This window comes from Necator americanus, chromosome V (assembly GCF_031761385.1).
Source record: "Necator americanus strain Aroian chromosome V, whole genome shotgun sequence".
NCBI lineage: Eukaryota > Metazoa > Nematoda > Chromadorea > Rhabditida > Ancylostomatidae > Necator > Necator americanus.
In genome coordinates, this window is record NC_087375.1 from 35,781,645 (window position 1) to 35,806,495 (window position 24,851).

General features: G+C 37.8%; 2 protein-coding genes across 7 annotated transcripts; one reads left to right on the forward strand and one right to left on the reverse strand.

The window, feature by feature from the left end:
• Nucleotides 1-1,725: 1,725 nt before the first annotated feature.
• RB195_016220 (uncharacterized protein) lies at nucleotides 1,726-13,262 on the forward strand (the record flags this gene model as incomplete). Of its 5 annotated transcripts, XM_064207276.1 has the most annotated exons (31): nucleotides 1,726-1,812; nucleotides 2,216-2,258; nucleotides 2,315-2,436; nucleotides 2,630-2,726; nucleotides 2,790-2,982; nucleotides 3,248-3,467; nucleotides 3,969-4,140; nucleotides 4,199-4,321; nucleotides 4,407-4,483; nucleotides 4,668-4,731; nucleotides 4,787-4,869; nucleotides 5,636-5,739; nucleotides 6,895-8,038; nucleotides 8,358-8,444; nucleotides 9,162-9,230; nucleotides 9,403-9,552; nucleotides 9,612-9,746; nucleotides 9,806-9,973; nucleotides 10,049-10,145; nucleotides 10,238-10,329; nucleotides 10,699-10,785; nucleotides 10,951-11,058; nucleotides 11,227-11,404; nucleotides 11,565-11,725; nucleotides 11,783-11,915; nucleotides 12,083-12,195; nucleotides 12,254-12,366; nucleotides 12,462-12,576; nucleotides 12,691-12,789; nucleotides 12,851-12,994; nucleotides 13,239-13,262. In XM_064207276.1, the coding sequence occupies 31 exons, from the start codon at nucleotides 1,726-1,728 to the stop codon at nucleotides 13,260-13,262; spliced, it is 4,602 nt and encodes a 1,533-aa protein (XP_064063155.1). The 5 variants fall into 5 exon arrangements, with proteins under 5 accessions (XP_064063155.1, XP_064063156.1, XP_064063157.1 ...); XM_064207274.1 differs by lacking the exons at nucleotides 1,726-1,812; nucleotides 2,216-2,258 and having other exon boundaries at nucleotides 2,320-2,436; nucleotides 2,684-2,726; nucleotides 10,043-10,145; XM_064207278.1 differs by lacking the exons at nucleotides 1,726-1,812; nucleotides 2,216-2,258; nucleotides 2,315-2,436; nucleotides 2,630-2,726 and having other exon boundaries at nucleotides 2,918-2,982; nucleotides 10,043-10,145.
• A 1,489-nt stretch (nucleotides 13,263-14,751) lies between these two features.
• RB195_016221 (uncharacterized protein) lies at nucleotides 14,752-24,629 on the reverse strand (the record flags this gene model as incomplete). Of its 2 annotated transcripts, XM_064207279.1 has the most annotated exons (18): nucleotides 14,752-14,845; nucleotides 14,904-15,013; nucleotides 15,187-15,307; nucleotides 15,380-15,592; nucleotides 16,186-16,318; nucleotides 17,154-17,222; nucleotides 17,286-17,408; nucleotides 18,122-18,222; nucleotides 19,461-19,582; nucleotides 19,648-19,770; nucleotides 19,853-19,931; nucleotides 19,998-20,038; nucleotides 21,632-21,805; nucleotides 21,916-22,017; nucleotides 22,072-22,139; nucleotides 24,221-24,293; nucleotides 24,376-24,454; nucleotides 24,604-24,629. In XM_064207279.1, 18 exons carry the CDS (start codon nucleotides 24,627-24,629, stop codon nucleotides 14,752-14,754), a joined length of 1,851 nt encoding a protein of 616 aa, XP_064063160.1. The 2 variants fall into 2 exon arrangements, with proteins under 2 accessions (XP_064063160.1, XP_064063161.1); XM_064207280.1 differs by lacking the exons at nucleotides 16,186-16,318; nucleotides 17,286-17,408; nucleotides 18,122-18,222; ... (2 more) ...; nucleotides 24,376-24,454; nucleotides 24,604-24,629 and adding an exon at nucleotides 22,329-22,395 and having other exon boundaries at nucleotides 15,380-15,482; nucleotides 19,653-19,770.
• Between the last annotated feature and the right edge of the window lie 222 nt (nucleotides 24,630-24,851).

The window sequence follows — 24,851 nt, forward strand, 5'->3', positions numbered from 1 at the left end:
CAAAAAAGAAGAAAATCAAGCGGTAATGAAAATAGTTCATTATTCAACTGAAACGAGAACGCATCAAAATTATTCGACTGTTGGAAATCTCAGGAACAAGTGTATGATTAGCATTGGGCTTACGGCTATAGTTAGGGAGATGAGAATGAGGAAAGACCCCCAAAATTCTCTCTGCAGTTATCGTACTGTGGTAGAAACTGTTGCTCCTAAGTGGTCCAGCTCTACATTTTCTAAGATTCCAAAAAAAAAAATCACATTTACAATCAAAACACGAACTTGCTGCTCCTACCTATATATAATCACCGGCACAGAAACGGTATTTTATTCTATCTCATTTAAATTTCGCAACGCGGAACCGTTGCTTGCAAAAATAATTTGAGAACGAAATCGCCAAAAGTTTTGTTGGACAGCGCAAAGGTTTCGGTGTCTATATCCACGCATTCACGAAAATGACCACAGGGTGAATAAGCGATCAGCGAGAAATACGAATGGATCTATGAAAATGAATTAAATGCTGAAGATATAATGTGCTATATGGGTATTTAAATAGAAGGTTTTAAATCCAGAAAGTTATCTAGTGACAAAAAGAATGTGATCAGTCAAAAATGTAGGCTTGGAATTGAGTCAGCTGTTCAACAAGACACTGTTCAAAAATAAAACAAAAATAAAGACTTAGAAAAATGTTGAATAAGAAATTGCGAAGATTTCTAGTAATAGAGAGAGTTTGACATATGTTACATCAAATAAATGGAGTTTTTTTTTCTGCTTCAGAGAAAGAAGAACGTTCCAGTGAATCCTCCAGTAGCCGCCACCATCACCATTTATCAAATAACTGGTTTCGCCGTCTGAGCACAATTTTTTGCAGCACGCAGTCGTCGTCGGACCCGTATCGATTCTTTTCACACAGCAGGGATCTTCTTTACTTGTTTTCAATCCAAATGTCGCATTTCGAGCAGAATCGGAACACATTCTCCAATCGTTCGCCGTCTTCAACGCTGAACCTCTTCTTCGAACATCTTCATGTTCAAATTTTTGTAATGGAACGCAGAAGAATTCCAGTTTGGAGCACATGAGCAGTATATCATCGAAAAGTGTGAACAGCCCACCAACGAGGATTAAAATGTGCAATATATAAGAAAAAGATACAAAAAAAAGTACACATACATAAATTAAGGAGTAAGACTTAAAAGCACGGATGAAATGTAGTTGGGAGGACAGGAAGGCGAGGAGGGAGGGGCACAGAACCGCGCTCTTATTTCTGAAAGCTATCCTTCTTCTTCCTCCATAACGGTTTACCGCCTCATAGTGGCGTGATTAGTGATTTTAGCTTATGTCATAGATCCTCCAAGACTAACGCTTAAGTTTTAGGGCCCTGACTCATCCAGTTATTTTGTTCCAGAAATAAGAGCGAGGATGAGTTTCCTCCCAGTAGCATTTCGGGTAAAATGTAGTTGGGTGGGGAACTCAGGGGCGCCCCTATTTTTCGAAGTAAATAATTGAATCAGATAGGGCCCTAGGGTCTAATCACTAGTCTTAGAGGATCTCTGACATGTAAGCTAAAGTCACTAAGAGAAAAGGAAGAAAAATTAGAGCGTCGAGAAATAAGGGCGCCACTGAGTGCCCTCCGCTCCAGCTACATTTTTCCCAGTAGGATCTCGACCGTTCTTTTCGGCGTTTACTTTTTAGGTAAATGGTAGTCGCTGTTAGACTTGCTGCCCTTTCAGAATGTTCAAAGCAATAATGCTCGCCTTGCTTCACTTCCTTGTTGGAGCAGAGTACATATTATGTATTTACAGAGCTGATTCCATTAGAGTGCATTAGGACCGCAGAAAGAAGCGACATCTGCGGGCGGCTTTTCCATGTGAACCGGAGCACAAGGACTCCTCTCGTATCTCCACACGAATAACACATCTTCGAACCAAACCATCACTTAGATTGAACAATGGACGTCAATGAAAAAAAGAGACAGTAAGTCATTCTATTGAGATTCGGCCTACTACTACTGTGTATTTTTCCATCATTACAACACTCATCACTACTATTACGTTCTGCACTATCAGAACAACTAGCGTGTCTTCGAGCAGTGAAAGAAAAAGGTCCAAACGCTCACCACTACACAACGAAAAATCAAATTTCTGGACTTCTACGAAACAGCCGTGGTCAGAAATGTTCTCTGTACGTGTCTTCACTCATTGCATTTAATTATACGTTACAGCCGATCGGGCTCGATCGCCGAGGATTTCCTTCTTATTCCCTGGGTTGGTCACGACTGTGGCGTTATCTTTGTTTCTGTCTGCATTTGCTATAGTTTCAGTTGATATGTCTGACATGGACATATCATATGGAGGACCTGATGGTTATACGGATTCTGAGTTGGACGAAGAGCTATATCGACTGTTTCTGGAGGAAAATTACGAGTTGGACACATCATACCAGGTATTTCCTAGATAAATTGAGTTTGACCTTGTCTTGGTTGAGAAGAGCTTTTATTCGAAAGCTGTTTAGCTCTGAACGATTAATGTAACGTTAGTGGACGTGTTTCCTTGAATTGTTCAAGTTGAAACTTTGTTTTCTTTTCTTCTATGTCAGCTGAGTGCCTTCAAAGTTGACAATTTTGTTTTTATTAGAGGTTGGCCAATGTGTTTCTGGGTGTTTTTCATCAGTTCAATACACTATCGGGAAGCTTATCCTTGTCACTCTTTTACAAAGATTTATTGGTTTCACATGTGAGTTTTGTTGATTTTCTGAGCAGATTTTCTCGCTGTTACCTGATTAATATAATGTTGCAGACCTCCCATCTGCTGTAAAGCATCTGTCCTCTTTATTGTTGGGGATTCTAGTGCTAAATGATTGGATTCCAACGAAAGAGTTGTTTCTCGTGGTTCTTGCTGGTGCTATTTGTTCTGTATTGCTAATAATGAGAAATTTACCATGGAAAGGTTTCACCATTACGAGCGCATGTATTGTCTCTACACTTTTATTGTAAGTATGAATCGTTTGAGTAAAGTGTACTTGAAGAAATGAAATAGGGCACTCACTCGCGGCCTTGTTTCTGGAACTAAATAACTAAATCAGTCAAGCACTAATACCTAAGCATTATTCTTAAAGGATCTATCACATGTAAGCTAAAGTTAGTAAGAGGAGAAAGAAATAGCTTCCAGAAATAAGTTTAGTAGCCCCACAACTACATTTTCCCCGAATCCTTTCTAAATCGATTTGTACTATGAGTGTATGATTACTTTTTCAGGCAATTCTACTTCTCCCCTTCGGAGTTCGTTGCCGTCCGAGGGATTCTCATGATACTCGCTATGAAAATCTCATCACTAGCCTTCGATAAAGGTCCCAGTGCTCGTCTTGCAGACCTGGGCACATTTCTTGCGTATCTTTTCAACCCTGCCACTCTGATTTTTGGACCATTTCATACGTTTTCCGATTTTGAGAAAACCCTTTGCAGAAGATCACTCAAGGTTTGCTCTTACATGAGAATTCCACTTCTTACGTTGTCGCATCTTTGAATTCGCATTATTTTCTCCACTTCTATAGAATGTTATTCTCCCCAATAGCAGGTGTCGAAATTTCTTTACTTAATTTTTTACTTAAGTACATCTACAAAATTTCCAAAATTACGAACAAGGTTTGAAGAAATTTTCACACTGTGACTTATGCTAGATATACTAGATACTATATACGAGATATGAGGAATTTTCGTTCTTAACTGCTTGTCAGTTTCAACTGTCATGTACTGCGACATCGTTTGGATACTACAGAGAGTTCATTCTGAAAGGAGCAATTATTAATGAGTTTTTTTCCTGTTATTAATGTTTTTCGCTGCCTGCGTTGAGTTATCATCGTTTTGTCGACATCCAGCTGTTAGGATTAACAGGGCTCTGAGAAATCCTCTATTACAGAGAGGATGGCAATAATCTTTTCTGGTTTTGATTACACACTTTTCCTTTTTTTTGTTACAGGAGGAACTATCATTTTGTGTCAGTGGCATAGCTTTAATATTTATCGCATTATGCCTGTTGATCTACTCTTCATGCGTGACGCTGATTGTTCCAAGTGAAAGTGTTTTTGCTGACTACTTTACAGCGCAATCTTTCAGGACAAGCCATTATTTTGTTTCTTTTCTTTCCCAAGGTATCTTTTCGTCACTAATGAAGCAGATGTTTGTTCATGATTCGAAAAACAATTATAGGTCTCCTTTCGTTATCCGGAATGCATCTGTCCACATGTTCACCAACGTCGGTGGAATTCCCGCGTTCTCTTGTTGATGTTGTTGTGGCATGGAACATACCTATGCATCGGTATCTACATTCGTGTAAGTTCTTCTATAACAAATTTTTATTGCAATATTATGTTTCCCTCTATTTTTTTAAACGTTCGCTTACACTTTTATCTTCCAGATATATATCAAAATTTAATAGTATTTGGTCCTGCAACGTGCGTATTTGCTGCTTTCGCAGTGAGCTCTCTTTTACATGTACGTTCCTCTTCTCTTTTATTTTCTCATTTTTTCTCTAACTCTTACATATTCGATACAACGATTTGCATAGTAGTATTATGTTGTTTTTGTCCAGACTCATTTCTAAATATTTATTTGGAACAGCAGTTATAACAAAGTCATTTCACTCTTTGTTTCATGTCATCAATTTTTCACCGTTTAGGGATTCAACTTTCAAATCTCTGCTGTTTTATTGTCGTTGGGTTTCGTTTGCTTTTTTGAGAACAGTGAGTGTTTTCCCACTTCAGTTTTCCTATCGCTCCAATACACAGAAATATTTAGAGATACGTAATCGATTGTCTAACCGTTTTTCTATGTGTGTACGTGCTCGTCCATGCAAGAATTGTCAGCATAAAAGAGGATGGGTATGTGGTTATTTTACGTTCAATTGTAGACTTGTTACTTTTTTCGAAAAAAGGATGTTGTGATCAGACTGCATTGTGACAGTAGTTGCAGTTTCCGGTCAAAAGCTTATTTTATACGTCATGGAGACTTTAGACCTTCAACCTTCAATCTTTAGACCTTCTAACGACCTCCGTGAGAAAAAAATGCACTGTGTATAAAAAATAAGAGACTTCCCTAACTTTTAACTCAAAATTAACGTTTATCGACCAAAGATTGTTTTGAGCAAAATAATCCAATTTCTTCTTTCATTGGTTGTCAAGTTCTTCGATACGATAAACTGGTGAAGAGTTCATCTCTTATTGAAATGAAATGCGGTTAAATTTCCTTTAATCAGGTGTTTCTAACTAATTAAGGAGGTTCTGCAGTCAAGTGAACAATAAAATGTAGTCGACATTTCTTGAGAATTTGTTGCTGGGTGCCTACGCATACAGCTTGTTTGGATTGATTGTTTTTTTTTTCTTTCTTTTCCAATTTCACGACATTTACTGGTATCATAGATCTGTGGTGTAATTCTTCTGCAAAGTATTTTTCTCATGAACCGGTTATATTCTCAAGTAAAAATGAGACAAACTCTTTCTTTTCCACCATTTCGTCTTTGTTTATTCTCTGGGTATTCAGAAGATTTTTTTCTTTTGTTTTGAAGTGATAGAACAACATCCTCTTACTATTGTACAAAAGCGAAAAAACTACTTAAAAGAACTTTGCTGATCATATTTTTCAATTCAGAATTCCTGGCAGACTATGCTCGTAAACGTACTGTTCTTTGTTCATGCAGTTTACCAGCTGATATATCTTGGTGCTCCATTCGACGACCAAGGGGCTAGTGAAGGGTATGACGCTAATCATACTCTATCCACTTGGCGACGTCATCATTTTGCTGCTCATTGGATTGGACTGCTAATTGCCCTGCTTAGTTTTTGTATTTGACAATATAACTCTGTGTTTGTTTGTTTGTTTTAAAAGATGTATACATTTTATTGTGGATTGCTTATCTTGCACCTGCTTTTATCAATCCGGTTTAATTATAATGCAATGGCTCTATTGTTTACATTCTGCTGTTTGTTTGCAGTCTCTTCGGTGTTAACCTGTGCTACCCTTTCTTTTCTTCCCCATCACTTCTTCATCATTGATTTTAGATTATGCGCGAAGTTATGATCTGCTTTCTTCCATAGATCTGCATTGAAATCATTGCCTTAAATTGTGCTCTTAGCTCTTGTGTGGCGTCACGGGTTCAGCTGCATTTTACGACGTATAAATCACTTCTAAAGAGATGTTTTTAAAGAGTTTTAAAGCCATTGGTTGTTCCATTCCTAATATCTTGTGTTCTTGTACAACATTTTCGTTTTGTCGCCGAAGTGTCACACCGAGCTCATGGTGATTCCTTTGGAATAAAACGCGCGGTAGTGTGACCGTCGGTTATTAGCCATAATTCTTTGGAATTCTGTAGCTTTTCATGTTTGCCGATCTTGGTGTCTCTAACATTTCATTGCGTTGTCAGTTGCAGAGCGAGTTTAGAAGCGCTAGAGGTACCATTCCTATGAAGAGGAGGGATGACTATATCATGTATTTTAGCAACCCATCCTATCATTCCCTTCCTATAGAATAATTCCTTATAGAATAATTGTACGTTTCTAAAAAGAATACCTGCAACGTTTTTGTGACAGCATATCCGTTCGTCATAGTCTGTGATCTAGTTTTTTTTTCTCCTGTAATATCCCCCGCATTTGATCGAACACTGTTGACTTTACCGGGAAAATTCCTGCTAAAATAATCGTGCAGCATCTACCGCACTTTTAGTGGATAACACTTGTTGCGTTGATCAGGTGACACTTCCTTTCGCTCGCTTTTGTTTCCGATTTCATCTTCCTTGAAGAAATTGAATTTTTAAATTATTTCCGATTAGTAGTGACACTTCGGAAGACTTACTTAATTTTGCACTGTTGAGTGATTTACATAACATAATCCTTTTTTAATTCTATATTTAGGTGCATGACTGAAACCGTTGAGTCGTTGGTAGAGATCGAAACCGCGTTAAGCCGTCTGTCTAAGGAGTTGGACCAATTCGAGGGAACATGGGCAGGAAACATATCGAAACTGCTGGCTAGCGCTGAGTTGTACGATAGAGAGTTGTTATCCGATGACGCTTCTCCTGAGATGTCTGTGACTGCGCAGATGTTGTTGGAAGAGTTGGGTACAAAAGGTGAAGAGACGCTCACTCAAATGCTCGCCCACCACAAATCGTTGCATCACAGTGTGTCGCAAATTGGCAAGGACATCGACAAATCGACTCACAAAGAAATAGGCGGTTTAATTCGCAATGAGAAGGACATAGAACGAGATCCAAAATCCCAGCGACTAGTTGATGGAATGGTTTGCGACTATTTGATGACATGCGGCCATACAAGCATTGCGGAAATACTTGTAAAAGAAGCAGGTTTGGGAGGACGCATTGATGGTTATCTCGCTAACCGCAAAGTTATTGATTGGATCATGGAGGCATTGAAAAGTCAGGATATTGGACCGGCGATTGCATGGCTGAAGCAAAACCCACATATAGACGCAAAGTTACAGTATGACCTTTTAAAACAACACATGGTCGCATTGATTCAGGAAGGTCGAAGAATCGAAGCAATGCAGTTTGGGCGTCAACTGTCACCATTCGGATACGAGCAAGAGACCGCTCAAATAATGGGTGCCATTGTGATGGGAAGGGATCGTAACGATCCACGCTATGAGGCACTATTTAGTCCATTGGCATGGCCTGCTCTGGAATCAAGAATGTCTGTCGCGCTCGCTCAAAGCGACACACGTTTCGGAAATGTGATACTGACTGGAATGCGTGCGGTGCCTATTCTGGTGAATCTCAAGCAAGTGATGGTTAATCGTCAGGATCACCTGTTCAGCGGGGAGGAGTTGCCCGTTGAGGTTAAAATTGATGAATACGTGCATTCCACTTTTACATGTCCTATTCTTCGTCAACAAAGTACCGACAGTAATCCGCCTATGCGACTTACTTGTGGTCATGTTATATCTAGGGAAGCTGTTAGCAAATTGTGCAGTAACCACAGAAATAACCGTCTTAAATGTCCATATTGCCCGGAAGAATCTCACCAGAACGATGCGAAACAGGTCTATTTTTGAAAGTGACGTTAATAGTACAAAAACGTGATTTTGTTTCTGTTTGGTGTTCATTACATTGTACTTAGTTTAGAACATCAACGTGTTTTTTCTGCATTCTCACATCGATTTTATTTTTGTCTTCTCACAACTTCTATTGTACACATTTTAATTGTATATATTGGGGATGATAAATATGTACAGTACTTAATCTTTATGGACTGTGGAGGTTATTACCCTTGAATATTAAACTACTGTGAGGTTATTGTTTGATTGTAGTTGCGGATACAAACTTTGTGCTACAGGAAGATATTACACATTACTGTTTTAGGGATTTTTGTGCATGTCTGTGTCATCAGTGTCGTTTAACACAGACGTGAATGTGAGATACGAAAGATTGTCAACAGAATATGCCAAAGTAAGTTGAACGAGAGAATCTGCGTTGTTTCGGCGCCGTTTTTGCTTTGTTCTGCTGTTCGTGAAAGGTGTAGGAACGAAAGAGAAGATGAGTACCACCTGCTATATGCGTGGATAGTGGGACAGGGCACCTATTCGAAGGAGTACGGGCTGGAGATGACTTTCGGCAAATTTCTGCTGTCTAGGCGCGGGCTACTAACCTGAGTTATAACATATGCCTAATTTTTTTTGGCTAAGATTTTTGAGCTAGACAGTAGCAACGTGTAGTCTCAAATGCATCCTATAATGTGCGTAATTTCATGCCAATAAGTGTTCGAAGAGAAATAATCAGTTGCTGGGGTGAGATAATGTTCCTTGTGGTCGGTTTGGTTGATATTTTAATGATAAGTAATATAATACTACGCCTTTTTAAACTGATTCTCATCGCGTTTGCAGTTTATTTAACTTTTATGCTAAGGCACTGTAGAGGCACTGAAAAAAATACCAAGAAATTCAGGAGTTTCAATTCTACTCGAGTTAAGAAACCAAGCAATCTTTACACGGAATGTAATGACGTATTAATCGTGCGTAGCTATCTGTTTTTTTTTTTTTTTGTGGGACAATTGGTTGATATGGCCGCCATCATAGTTCAAAATTCGAGCAAATTCGGCGCGAAAAAGAGAGAAATGGCGAGAGTACAGATACATAATTGATAATTGAAGAAAATGTGTTGTTTCAGCTTCGCTCACATGTAAAAGTTCTCAGTGAAGGCGTTTTCTCTGAGAGAAGGAAGAATGAAGCATTTAATGTAAGTTTTTTTTTACACTCTGACTCTGATTAATCGCAATATTTGGATTAAATTTGTTATTTTTTGTTTCATAGTACATTGAAATATTCGTCGTTGTAAATCCATTTTCTAGTGGAAATCGTGCTGCTTTCTAATAAACAAGAAATGAACGCAAATATGTTTTCTACTACAGGAGAGAATTCTCGAATTGGAGAGGCAGCTCCATAAGGTGAATACTGAGAACGAAAGCCTGACGTTTCGAAATGACCAACTAGTGAAACGAGTGGAAAGCCTACAAGATGAATTAGAAACATTATCTCATTCTAGAGGAGGATCATTGAAGGTGGCAACAATTATAGCATAATTTTCTCAATTTACAGCATCTTATTTCATTATTTGCAGAAAGGAAAATTCCCGAAGAAATCGAAGGACACTAAAGAACTTCTCAGTGAGTTAGGAACGTTGGGTGAACGAGTTCTTGTTCTAGAGGAAGAATTACAGAATAAGATACAACAAAACGCGGAATTAACTAGGAAAGTAAGCGATTTCTTCTATGTACTTTGCTTTATATTCTCCTGATCTACTAATTTCGTTAGATGAGCGAACTCGAAGAGAAACATGCGGAGGAACTCTCTTTACTTTCCACCGATTTCACTCGAAAACTGGAAGAGGCTGAGTCTCATAAGTTTGATCCTGACCGGCGGAGAGAACATAAGCCGGAGAGACCTGTTAAATCTGTCAAACCACTAGAGCAGTGTATTGAGGTCTGAACTTAGAGAAGTTGTTCTTCTTGTTCTCAGCGAAATCCTCTTTTTTATTATTTCATTTCATAGCTACAGTTCTCTAACATTCTCGCGGAGTCACCTTCACCACCTCCACCTCCGATCAACGAGGCATATTTGCAAGTTGCTGAGTCAACTCGGAATTTACTACAAGGTTCTTGCATCAATATTTATTCAATTTTACTGTTTCCTTTGATTTTCTCGTTTAATTTCGTTCTTACGTGTTGTTTGTACGTTAGATTTCAGGTCTATCGACCTTGTTTGAACTTCTCTATCAGCGCACTCAAGTGTATCCTTTTGACGCTACCCTGGAGACTTTGCCAAACCACGTCAAGAAGGTTAGCGTGTTTATATATAGAAATGTTGACCTGTGCAACATTGGCGGAATGTTTTTTATTTATTTATTACAGTTAATAAAAAACCTTATAACTCTTGTACGATACGAAAGGTACAGAGGTTTAAAACTACTGCCACTATTGAAACAAAAAAAAAACCGTTAAGAATATGTTGAATGATTTAGTTGTTCTGTAACTGGATTCTTTATTTTCTCAGTATCCTGTATTCAGTCACTGATTTTGCGAACAAAGGGGGTTTTTAGAGAGTTTTATGCAAAATTACGAAGATATCATTTCACAGTAGTCAATTGAAGAATCCTTTCTTCATAATTATACTTCGTAACGTTGTACTGTGCTATTATTATTTTGCAGCTTTCTTCCGAACTGGTACAATGCTCCCAGCTGTTTTCATCCCCTATAGAAATTGTACAACGATGTATCCAGAAAGCGGAATTTCAGGTGCATTATTGTTTGAAACTATTTGTACAGAATATTGCTTTTTTGTATTGTTCCCATTATCTTCTTAAAATAACCCAGAAAATGTGCGTTGTTAACAACAACGGAGTTGTTTTTTTAATGAATTGGCTGTGAAATAATATACAAAGTTTTTTTTTATTATTTTAGTGGTCCACGGATGTTGCTGAGCTTCATTCTGCTCTCAAAGTGATCGTACGACATTGTAAAGTCATGATGCCTGAACTACTAAAAAGACTTGCTGCGGAAGAGAACAAAGTTAGTGTTTTTTGTTAAAACTTTGTGATTTTTTGTTTGCTTTTATGTCCATCTCACTATTTTTATATCTAGATATCTCTAGACGAATTAGTTCTAAATTTAGCTATGAAACTTTGCTGTTGGACATTACGGTTTCTCCCCATTCCTCATTTATACTGACTTTTCAAGGTAACGTGGTGCGATTCTCAACTTGAAAAGCTGAACAACACTTGGTGTGCGGACTTATGTCACCTCTTGGCAGCGTTGGATTCGGTTTCTTCTGTCTTAGCCAACACGTCTTCAACTGATGGTAATGAAGGAGAGAAATTATGTGCAGCGCTAGAAGAAGGTGTTGGTGTTGTTAAAGGTTAGAGACGATCTTCGTTATTTTTCTTTACTTCTTTGCTTAATAATTAGTTGGTTGTAAATTCAATGAATTTTCTCCAGTTCTTCATAAATATAGGGTTTCCGTGTGGGCACTCAGTAGATTTTCTAGTTGTGCAATAAGTATTCTATTTCAATTACAGAATTAGAGACAACGTTTGCTGCACGATGGACTATAGAATCGCGTTTTCCAACAGCGACAAAAAGGATTTGTTGTATTGGTACAGCAACATCCCACTGTCTATCGCGTTTGGTGAATGAAGCAGGAAAACTGTCTGCGAGGGTTCATGCAATCAATGGGCTGGTTAGTTCACAATTTTTAACTCTTTTAGAAGAGCTCTTTCACCTTAACTCCATTCAGTTTCTGGAAAACGGTAAAGACAATGTAGCATCTCCGGGAGACGTCTTAGGAAAGCATGGCTATAATCCGTTTGACGAATGTGAGGAAGCCGTGGAAGAATCTTCTGTAGAAGAAGTGTCAAACTGCACGATTGGTGGGTATAAGAGCTAGTTTTACTCAGAAACCATCTACTTATTAAAAAGAGAGAGAGAGTGAATGATGAGGAAGCTTCGTTATTCGGTATCCCCGATTTGTGCTGATTCATGCAGGGACGACATTGCAATGTTATTTTTTTTTTTGCTGAAAATTGCGCCGCTGTAGGTGTCGACACATCTGATTTGGTGCAAGCATCTGCTGTAGTGTCAGAGAACGTTAACAACAGTCCAGCCTCCTCAACATCTTCTAAGAACGAAAACACCTCGATCCAGCTAATGGTAAAGTGCTTGTTTATTTATTGTCCAATGAAATTTTCACGACCCTGATTGTTTTTAGGTTGACTGCCTCAAATCTCGAGTTTGTGCGTTAGAATCAGAACGAGAAAGTCATTTGGTTGACCTGTCACTGCTACGAAGAAAACTAGAAAATCTAGGAATGAAAGAAGCTGGGTATGTTTCTAATGTTGCTTGGCCAAGCGGAATGAAATTTTTTCCGATATTTTTCAATCCCAAAATAGGGACATTGAAGATTCTGTCTATTATAGAGATGATAGGCAATCAGAGCTAGAAATGCTGAAGCAAGTGAACAGAGAACGCCTACGAGAAGTTACGGATAACTTGCAGATCGCGCAGTGTGCGACGAATTATTATAAAGGCGAAGTGTGTTTCCGTTGTAATTTTCATTACATTCCACTTATTTTTGGTTCGATTTTCATTCCATTCTGAAATACTTCAGTAAAATATTTGATATACGAGGTTGTACATGTTTTATAGTGCGAAATACTTCTACGTAAGTATTTTTTGTGTGTGGAAGAGAAACGGGTCCTGGAGGAGACAGTACGTGATATGAGACGTGAATTATCGTCCTTAACGGTAAGCTTCAGTATGAATACTGTGGTATTGTAACAGCATTTTTCACTGATTACTTTTTCAGGATGAACTCGCTTCCGTAAGACGAGGATACGACAGCCAACTCTCGCAAATGACGGAACATGTTGCGGAATTGAATGGGAAACTTGCATGTATTGAAAAGGAGAGATCAGAACAGAAGACTCCTGTCACACCACAGAGAAGCGGGGTAAGTAGCATTAAATTTGTTAGCTGGGCAAGTTTTTGTTGTGTGTAGATCAGCAAAATTACGACAAACTAAAAGCGGTTAGGTAAATTGAAGCTACATTTTATTGAAAATGATTTTTTAAACGAGATTTTTGAAGAAATTCAAGTTTTCCCTCAAGTTCACTTGGCGATCGACCAGTTTTATATTTTTTTGTTTGTTCCTAATATTTTTCTCTGTAAGTTGAATACAACAATTCCTATTGCAGCTGAAATCGCTATTCCTAAAGTGAGTTGCGACAGATTTGCCGGAGGGTACCTGGCTTTTTAGCTCACCATCATGAAGTCAGTATTTCATTTGTGATAAGCTACTCGTCTTTAGTCATTAACATAATTGGGACATACACCGAGTGCTAATCTATCGGATACAATGTTTATGCATTCATCAATAAGGTGCTTCTTTATCCATATGTACACAGTCATGTTCATACTGTGATGTATTTTAGATTTTAATAGTTGTGCTTGCATACTGTGATATCACTAGCACTTTCACTACACTTTCGTTTTCAATAGACGCATAATTTATGTAATTTATTGAGTCTTGCCTTTACAAGAGTATAATAAATCAACTTTCGAAGGTTACAAAATGTTTCCTATCTGTCTGAAAAATTTACATGTTGCTTAGAAACTACATTAGGTCGAAATGTTTGATGCAATTAAATTTGAAAACATAGTTGACACTCAAAATGAGGTGCGGACAACGTGAAGAAATGCTCAAAATATTGTTAATTATAGTTATAGTCGGATCGAAACTTGCTGCAGTTGTGTAAGTGGCTGCGGTCGAAACGGCGCGGTGAAGGTAGCGTTCAGGATCGAGGCGAGACCACCACGAACTGTAGCGATGAGTGCTGTCAGCAAAGATCCTAACCGCTGTGCTCCACCGCACCGCTTCGAAAGCAGCCGCTTTGCACCCAATTTCATGTCGTTTTGGCCCGGTTGTATGATGTGTATGCTCTCCCTTGGTGCGGTTCGTTATGCATAATTTTTTTTCGTGAATTTTTCAAAAGAAAATACTTTTAATTCTACTGTGTGGTCCTTCATTCTAGTTGCATCGTTAAACGAAGTTGTTCTCTGTGGAATTACGCTGCAAAATGATCGCCACTGTTGACAATGTGTATTAAATGAGTTGGTTTGCAGCTATACTCAAAGGAGTAATGAAATAAATTATTTGTGAGAGCACAGCTGCAGTATAAAAATAATACATCACGGGATAATGTATTATTACTGGATAAGGTGGACCTTTTTGTGGGCGGAATGATAAAAAAAACGGACTTGAACGATGAGTTTGGATCGCTTGTGGATAAATAAATTGTGGAAGCACGGATAACCCCGTTTGCACATCAACAATGATCGCGTTGTTGAGACGTTCCCCGCTCAATTTCAGAAGTTTTATTTTTTTCTCTACGAAGCGGCTGTGTTTTGTGAGGCCCAATTCTATCGTATAGATAGAAAATTGATGCCCTGTACTGAATCAGGGTTAATTTTGTGCGGTATTTTGTAATGTTCACTGCTAGAATGCGTTATATATGTGTTTTTTGTTTTTTTTTAAAGATGCACAAACTCAATCCTTAATATATTATTATCCTTAACTTAAATAATCCTTACAATCTTTGAGGTTGGTCACGGGTGGGACTACTAAGATGAGATATGTTTGACTTAATGTTGGGGTACTTACGTTCTCAAAGTTTTTATTTTGAAACAAATTTACCTTACAAATCAAATCTACAATTTCCATTCATTGCTGGATTGAGGAATGCCTAGGTCGGACTCGGGATTTTCTTCGTCCTCGTCGAAGCCATCGTTATCAAAGTGGTTCCTAAAACAACACCTATTTAGAGGTAAGATCAAGTTTGAGCACTCCTGAAACGACGTACAGCTGAGCTTTCTCGGATTGTTTCGGGTTCCCTTGGTATTCGTAGCGATCTCCGTCGTTCTTCATCGATGAGGTTCGTCTTTCGGAAGGATCTTGTTCCTTCGACAAACCCTAGATGAGAACATATTTACTTGGGGTTTGTCAGAGGCATGGGAGGTCCGTGGAAGCTGCAGGAAGACTTGGAATTAGGAGAAAATGGAAGATTGATTCAATCCTGAGATGGATTCCAGTGGAAAAATGGAATGAGGTTAGGGAATTTATTTATTTAAGGTCACTTCATTCACCTTAAAAGCCCACGGGCTGTTTACGTTCTCGCCAGCTCTGCTCGCAGCTTGTGCGGCTTCTAATTCCTTACGGTACTTCTCTCGGGCCTCCATTTGTGCTACTTTATGCCCAGCTGCTAATCTAAAAAGTAACAAATTTGCATCCTACGGATCTTCTGAGGGGTTATCCATGTGATTGGCAAGTTGTGTTCACCGGATCAGCGCCCGAGGAAGCTCGTTCTCAAGACGACCATAGTTTGCCTCGACCATCTGATCCATCAACGCTTTTCCTTTAGTTTCTGGTTGTAGGAAAAAGCCTGTGATGAGCGTGATGACAATAAGTATCTCCGGAATGATGAACGCTCCTAGTGCCCATGAATTAAGCAACGGTGTTAAGATCACCAAGCCTACTATTGAACCGATGTGCCTGAAAAATTCCAAATGGATCCATAGATACCCCACTTAAAAGAAAAAAAAAGAAAAAAACAAAGGAGAAAAAAGGAAAATTTGGGGAAATTTCTCCAGAATTGGGATCCTTTTTCCGGTGAGTAGAGGTCAAAACATAGCATTGCAAGTATCATGGTGAAGCTCCATTTATAAATCCGGGAATTGAAGTGAATAGGAGCACTCAGAACCGGCATGACGTCTGCAAAAATACATCCAGCGAAATGATTTGTGCGGTTTCACGGATTGAGGACATGTATCTTGGTAGAACTAAGACGGAATTTTTTCCTAGCGTCCTTTCCCGGAACTTCCTAAAAGTTCCGCTTGCGAAAATCTTCTTTATTTTGTGCGGGGGTGCAAGTGATTTTACAGGACGTGTTTTCGTGGATGCCATGCGGACTGAGGACTGTATGTGCTCTTGATTTTTTAAACTCCTGGATTCGTGGAATGAAAACGTCTACACACTGATACCTGCAAGTTATGTCGCGCCTCTTCGCCACTGTTGGAGAAATCCCAACCTCGAAATTTCCCCTGGAAGTTCCCTTCAACGCAAAGATATGCGTAGTAATTACGCACTTAATAGAATGGAGAGATCCAAAAGCGATCGATCGGATCACTGTTGGATAACGTTGCGTCGTGATTTGCACTATGTTTATCCAGAAAACACAGTCATTAATCATTGTTGTTATAATCACCAGGATGGAGACAGCTGCAAGAAAAAATCTTGTATTTAAGGTTGCAAAACGACTATTATGGATAACTGTGGAAAAGAAACAACGTTTGGGCTTAAAATCAATCCTTTTTTTTATAGTCCAGAGTTATCATAAGGAAACTTGGACTTGGGGAAATTACCTGCTATCTGAGTCGCTTAAGAAGCAAAACTAATGCAGATTTATATAAATTAATTTGGATTAAAATTAGATTTCTTTTAAATTTGATTTTTTTAAAGATTAAATTAGATTTTTATATTTATATTTATATTTTGGAAACATAAAAACGTATTTGTTAAAAAAACAAGAAAGAAAACAAAAGAAAAAAGAGTTATTAAAATGAAAAAATCAGGACACAAAAAATCGACGTGGACATGGAAAAAAATGGGAGGGCAGAACAGAAAGAACAAATAGAAAAAAGAAACAGAAAGAGAAAAAAAAACAAAAAAGGAAAATTAACAAAAAATGATGTGGGCAATTTCATAGCAGCCATCTTTTAGTGTTGCAAAGTAAAAAAGTAAAAAATATGCATAAAGTAAAAGATAAAAATAAAAGTAAAGATAAAATGAAGTAAATTATGAAGTTAACAAATTATTTGGAATATCAGCTTTGTTTTCGTGTGATTTTAAGGGATTTTGTCTAAAGTTATTTTTTTTTTACAAAAAACACTACTCTGCGACGAAAATGTCGCCGTGCTTTTACCGCGAAGATGCCGAGCGCAAGCAGCGCCATCTTGGACAATTACAAAATGGATCTGGCTTTGTTTTAAAAATGTAATTGAAATAAACTGTCCTCCGTAGTTCATCTACAAACTGTACTAACAATTTAACTCACCAATATGATCGTAAGCATATCCGAGCGCTAGAAGAAGGATTACAACCCCAAAAAGTACTCCTTCGATGACTAAACATTAGGAATTCGTGAAGTTTATATGAAAATGCAAAAACAAACATTAAAGAACGTTACCGAGAGCACCGATAAATTGAATTTTTCGTCCAAATTGTGGTAGTTGAATGTCAAGGAAAATAATAATAAAAGGAGTGAATAGACGGAATATCCCATCCAAAAATACGAACATAATTGCGGAATCTGAATATGTTGAGTGAGTTGAGTGTCGTTTTTTAAGAAACATAATCAACTCTAAAAATACAAAATAAAATTTCAAAGAATGTACTAAGAAAAAATCGGAGATTTCCGATGATAGTTTAAAGGTATCACCCCACGAATCTGGCCTAGTATGGATTTTCTTTGGAGTATACCTATATCGGGTCGTAGACTATGAATACGGGGGTGGTTCCGCGGATCTCTTGGTGCGTTACTGAAAACAGACGGCTCCGAAACGCTGTTTCATACGCGGTCCCCTATTGCAAAGCGCCACCCTTGCGCCCCGCCCACGCCTGCGATTCGTCGAAAATCCATTCAGATGCCTCTATGGGCAATTCATTTCATTCGAACAAGTACATAAAAGCAAAATATGTGACAATAAAATGAAATTTCAAGAAAATGTAATAGGATTGAGCATTTTACTGACTCATTTCATTTTACTGATTTCATTCGACGAATCGCAGCTGGGGGCGGGGAGCAAGGGTGGCGCGTTGCAACAGGGGACGTCGTAAGGGACCGCATTCCGAAGCCGTCTGTTTGCAGTGACCCAGGAAGAGCTGAGCGGAACCAACCCTGTATTCATAACCTACGACCCGATCCAGGTATACTCCCAGGAAAATCCATATCACGCCGGATTCGTGGGCTGATGGCTTTAAGTATGGAAACAATTTTGCAAATCAGTTACGCGTTTAACGTACCATGCATTCCACTAACAGTATATAGGTAGGTATTCGAAACCATAGCATAGGTGAACATCGACAAAATTTGCATTAGAGATTGTTTGGCAAGACGAGGAGAGCTGAATTTTTCAGAAGGTATCATTTTTCTCATCACACACGTATCATCTAATTACTTCTACTTACACGTCTGTTATTTATTTCCAGAGAACATGCCTCATATTCCATTTTTTTCATATAATATGATTTTCATCTTGTTCATATTTTCAGAGAATCATCCGGAGAACATTATTATTATAATATATTATCACTATTATTATTATTATTATATTATTCTCATTTAATTTATATTTTGTCTGGAGAACATGTCTCATATTCTATTTTATTATTATTATATTATTATATTTTCATAATTAATCAATTTTTAAATTTTGTTATACTTTTATTCAAAAAGAAAATAAAGGCTAAATCTGGAGAGAAACGTAGAGCCGAACTTCAAATACTCTCTATCGAGTCTGAGCTTGAGCACTGGCGGTAAGAACTACTAAAAGTCAAAAAAAATAATTAAAAAACGGATAAGCGCATCGCAATCAAAAATGAGCCAATCCCCATATCAATGAATAAATAAATAAATAAATATCAAAAGTATAATTTACTGAGCGGACCATTAGACTTTCTTAGAAAATCCGTCGCTTATGGCCGTTTTATTTTTAAATTCATTTGGCAATTTTTTTATTTTCTACTATTTGAAGGAAGGGAAATACTATCAGCTATACTACAGTCATAACGACATGAAGCTCGCTGCACCTGCGGCTGAGTTGAAAGCGTCGTAGTGGGGCTAGCGGCTAGGATCGAAGTGGGACCATTGGGAACTGTAGCGACTAGTGGAGCTAGCAAAGGTCCCACCTCGATTCTAAACGCTACACTCCACCACAGCGGTTCGAGCGCAGCCGCTTACGCAACTGCAAATTGGTTCATGTCGTTTTGATACGACTATAGTTCTCGTCGAATTTTTTTCCCCCTAAAATATGATCGTTATTAAAAGTCACTTCCAAAAAAAACGGAAAATAGCAGCGAAAAATATTTACTTGATCCAATTTTATTAAACTGTAATCCAATTTTATTATACTTATGTTATATTTTATTGAGTTATACTTGCCTCTCAAATAGGAACAACTTAAAAAATAAGCAAAAAGTCTTTTTTTTATGAATTGCCATGTGGTAATCTTATTTGTTAAAGTTATTTATGTTTACAGTTAAATTTCGTTTGTTTTACTTCCAAACTAAAACGATTGCTGATCCCAATCTATGCACAGTTTAGTTTACAACAAATTAAAAATTGAATCAAATTAAAAATCACCTAAACAAATGAAAGAACGTGTAGAATCGTTTCTTTTCATTTTTATGAATAGAAGATATATCTTGTGTAGTGAAACGAGCTTTTGTATTATTCCAACGTTGATGTGCTATGTCGTTTAAAACCTGTAAAAAAATATATTTCCAGAAAAAATCTCTCCCTTTGCCAAAAAAAAAACAGCAACCATCACCTCACAAGCTTTATCCAATTTTCCGGTAGCGATTAGCCATCGTGGTGATTCCAGAAACAGCATGAAACCGATTGCAAGCGGTGAAGAGACCAAATTCAAGAAAACGAAGAAATTTTGCCATCCCTAGGAAAAGAAGATCTGATCTGAGGATCTATTCACGGATGTTTTTTGGATCTAAAATCCCTAAATAAAGGGGGGAAAATACCTTTGTTAAGACTGCTATAAGTGCAATTGCCATGTAGGCAAACGGCCATTGGAATGCGTTCGCCATAATTACTCGATATCTGGAAAAATTTTCTGGAAATAAGCAGGAAGTATGAAAGTAAACGAGAAGCGTATGTATATCAAACTTATTGTTTGTGTACTCCATCATCATTGTGAGCGAAGTGACCTGAAATTTACTGTTTATTTTTTCTAGTAACCTAATTTTTATTGTGCTAGGTCCTTAAAACACACTAACAACCGCGAGTTTTTTTTTAAATTTTTTGTTCACATGGGACATGGGACCACAACATTATTTTTGATCACTCGGACACATTTTTAATGGATGGTACTGTTTCCAGCAGTATCCTACTTGTATTGGTTAGATTTTATTATTTTGGTAGTTTCCAGCCTTTTCCTGGTGTATAATCGGATCGAAATAACCTGAAGCTCGGTGGAGTTGAGTAAGCTTCTCCTGGATTGCATCGATGAGCGACCCTAACAAAGGTCCCACATCGGTCCCAACGGTCAGCTCCATCGCCTCTAGCTTCGATCGCAACCGCTTACGCAACTGCACCAAGTTTCTAGTCGTTTTGATCCGTCTGTAGTAGAGCACGAGCAGGACTACGTACGTAATTACGTACTTCCGATGCGGCTCGAAACATGCAGTATGGTTAAAACGGCATGAAGCACGGTTCGGTTGCGTAGGCGGTACCGCTACACTCGAACGCATCGCTTCGACCGCAGCCGCCTACGCAACTGCACCGTGCATCATGCTATACTTGAAAGCGTCACATTAGGTTACACTACGACCCAGCAGTAGTGCCGCTGTACATATCAGGATCATATCTTTCATTTTTAAGGAAGTACGTCTAGGCTACCGTGTGTTCCCGCTCCCTTTGCATTACGGTCCTTTCTAATGTCATACGGTATCTATTTCCCTGTTTTCCAATAAGGTTCAGGTACTTTAAGATGCTTATCAAGGATTTCCTCCTACCCAATGTTCTGAGACAGCTTTTCAGTGAATTGCAGGGCGAGCCGATGTGTCAAGTCAGTGCTTTTATCCTTTGGTTTGGTTTGGAACCAAATCATCGACTTCAAGGGAATCAAAGGCTCAGTTGGCACGGGGGTGGTTTCGAACTATCGATCGAACGTGGAGGCAGCGAAACCTCTAACCAACTGCGCTACACCCATCCGGAACAAAGATAAATAAGATGTACGTCTGTTCCAGAACCACAACGTTCCGTTCATGAAGAATTTTTTTTTAAATATTTTCTCAAGCTTCTTGAGGTTTTTTTCTGAAAAAGTAGGGTGGGAAATAGTTTTTAAAAATGTCTTTTGGCACAGTTTAGGAAATATATGCGAAGGAATTTCTCAAAAATTGTTTGGTTTCCCAAAGGAAAATTCCCGGATTAATTTTAGATTCCATAGAATCGCCGAAAACAGCCGATTTTTTCTTCATGTTATGTTATGTTATCTTTGGTAGAAATTTATCGACTTCGAAGGGATTAAAGGCTCGGTTGGCTCTGGGGCGGTTTTGAACTATCGATTGATCGTGCAGTTACAGCTGAACCTCTTACCGACTGCGCAATACCCGAAGTAAGTCTCATCCCCTTAAGGATTGATCGAGTTTTTTTTATTCTTTAATATTTTAAAAATGAAGTCGTATTTTTTGCACTTATTCTCATAACAAGTGATCGTCTACTAAAAATTCGAATTAATTGAAAATCGGGTAAAAATTAGAAAAAAATTAGAAAATTTCAAATTAATTGAGTTCACCTACCTCAATTACTCCATAAAGGAAACAATTGACGCCCTGGATGCTAGCATAAGCTATCCAGCCTCTTGACGCTGTTGACATCATTGAGGTGATGATGATAAGGAGTTGACCACTGAAGAAGATCGTCTTTCGCCCCAAATGATCGCCCATATGTCCACCGATAATCGATCCAATAAGCTAAAGCGATATTTGTACTGTATGTAGGTTTTTACATACTATTCAAATTTTTCGAATTCCTTTTCGAATATTCAAATTTTGATCTACTATCGCCGATAGTCGACACTTACAGAGCCGCCTGCTTGAATGATCTCGATCCATTTCACCTTATCAGCATCGTCACAAATTAATTTGAAATCCGCCACCAGCGACACAAACTCCACCGAATCTTTCTGGAAGATGTAATTTTACCCTTTTTTTTTTAAAAAATTTTCCCTAAACTATACCTCAGCAGTGTAGGATTGGCAGTTTTTCTTCATGAAAGCACAACTATCGTTGTTTGTGGGTGCTTTTACTGTAAATAATCAACAAAGGGATACGGGCCTCACCACTGCTTAACTGTCCAGAAACATTCCGTAAAAATTTCCATAGATAGAAGTATTCAAATATTTTTGTCAAAGTGTTCTTCGAAAATTCATTCTATTTCAATTTTTTTTTAATCTGCGATAGAATTTTTTTTCGTTCTAACTAAAATATATCCTACTTGTGTAGAACGATCCATTCCTCAATGTACAGTTCCAATCAGGTTCCAATGATCCAAGTATATCCATAAACGTGCTGTTTCCTGAAATTTTATTGCAGAAATCTCTGAATAATGAAAAATTTGTAAGGAAATAATGCTTTAGCTTCTATAGAAAAATAAAAATAAAAATAAAAAATAATGCTCTAGCCTTTCAAAAAATTTAAATGCTTCATTCAGTGGTACAGTTGTGTTTGTAAATTTCTTGCAAATAGTTTTAAAGGTTTTTCATGGTGTTTTGAAAAAAAGGATTGAACTAATATTTGTCGCTGCTGTAAAAAATGTTACAGTCAAAGATTTCCAGCATATAATTGGAAATTGCAAGGAAATAATGATTTAGCCTCTATAAAAAAATTTAAAAAATAAAAAATAATGCTCTAACTCTAATTGGAAGATAGAAAACGAGAATATAAGGAATTGAAAAACAACCCGATGACTAATGGACAGCAAGGGACTTCCAGTAAAATTGGTGACACTGTAAATTCATGACTAATATGAAGAAAAAACCGAAAAAACTGCGCTCCGTCACATTGTTGCCATAAAAAAAACAGCCGTGGATTTTTAGTATAGAAATGGTGGTGATATTTTGAGTGACAGGAATTTCCCATAGAATTATTCACTTTAACGACTCCAACCTCTTTACGATTTTTTAAATTCTAAATTCGAAACCGTAAACTTCTCGTTAACCCCTCCTCTGCGTACAAATATTCAGGAAAATCCTGTCAAGATACAAATTAAAGAACATAGTTGCTCACAACAGCCGTACACTCCCGAATACATGAAAAGCGTTTAGTCACTCCTGGTTCAGTTGAAAGCATCTCTCCCTCCCAGGGCATCCACAACAAAAAAAAATAACCGTCCAAGCTACACATATTCCAAAATTATCATTGTTTCAAATTTACATAATATTCTAAAAGAAGACTTTCCTTGGAGCAAGGATAGAAGAACAAAGGATAAAGTGTTTGGCGTCAGTCAGTCAATCCGCTTGGGACCTGCGCCCTCACGTTCACTTCAATTCAGAATCGTTTGAGGTTTACGAACGTGTATCTGGCCTATACAATGACTTGCGAGGGTAGCAGAGGTGTCCAGTCAGTGTATTTACCCTCCCAGACAAGTCTGGTGCCAGTTTATCGACCCCGGAGGAATGAAAGGCTTGGTGAGCACTAGGGCGTACTCGAACCTCCGATCGATCGTGCAGGCAGTGGGGCCTCTAACCGACTGCGCTACACCCACCCGAGGCAAGGATAAATAAGATGTATCTGTTCTTGTATTTTGACGTTCCGTTCATGAAGAAATTTTCTAAATATTTTGTTCAACCTTGCTAACGTCGAAAGGCTTTCTCCTTTAAAAAAAAAAGAACTAAACGTTCTTTTAGAAGAAGAGTTGATACGCAATAATAGTATCGGAAGAAATTCAGAACTTCTTCATTAACAACATCTTTCTCAGGAAATGTCAGCGATGCAAAAAAGAAGAAAATTTGGAAAGAAGTGGTAAAAATGCATTTAGAGATGGAAATGTCTCAAATCTTTTTTTTTACGTTCTGCACTGAAGAACAAAAAAGAACGTAAATTAACTTAATTTATTAGTTTCTTCAGTTATACAATCATACTGGACAAATTCAGAGGGAAAACCGTTCAGACTTCGGCTGATAAGAAATTTTCTGGGTTCTTAGGAAAGTACTATCTCGTATTTATGGATGAAGTGTAATCCTAATAATTTCTCCGTATGATAAGAGGTACAGAAAACTCCTTCAAAGGACATATACTTTTTAAGTCACCGCTCGGAAACTTCGGAGAGAAAGAAAGAAGAAGAAAAAAGAGTATATCCGGAAGTAAAAGAAAAAAAGAAGAACTCACCTGCCCATTCAATGGAAGCGTAGAGAATAACAATAACAGCAAAAATTTGATACGGTCCAAAAGGATTAATTTTCTGAACGTTGAACGTAATCGATTGAAAAATTCACTGCCACAAGTATGTGCTGAAGGAAAAAAAAAATTTTTTTTGAACATACCTGTAGTACTTCCTCGAAATGTGTATAGAATACGACTTCTTTTTTCTCTTTTTTCTTTTTTAATGCATAGATGGTTCGGCTGAAAACGAACGTAAACACAAAGCCTGTGTATGAGATTTTTTTTCTTCGAAAAAGAATTTTTTTCACTTCTTTTTCAAATTTGAAATTCCTTACTGTAGCAGTTAAGCTGCTGCTACGTACATACTAAGTGGTTGTAAATTAACGCACCTGTCATTATCACCGCTCACGGACATGCTCGATTTACGCAAATGATCTTATCAACGTTAATTTGGTAGCAAAACCCCGTAAGGAAGGAAAAATCGATAGTCGAATTCCCTGGATCTTGGTCTTATTTCTATATACACACGCTACATAGTGACCTCTTCGCTGTAGGATACACCAAACTAACTCTAACTTAAAAATTACCTCTATATTTATAGTTTTCGTCTTCAAGGAATTTATTACAAGAAAAAAAC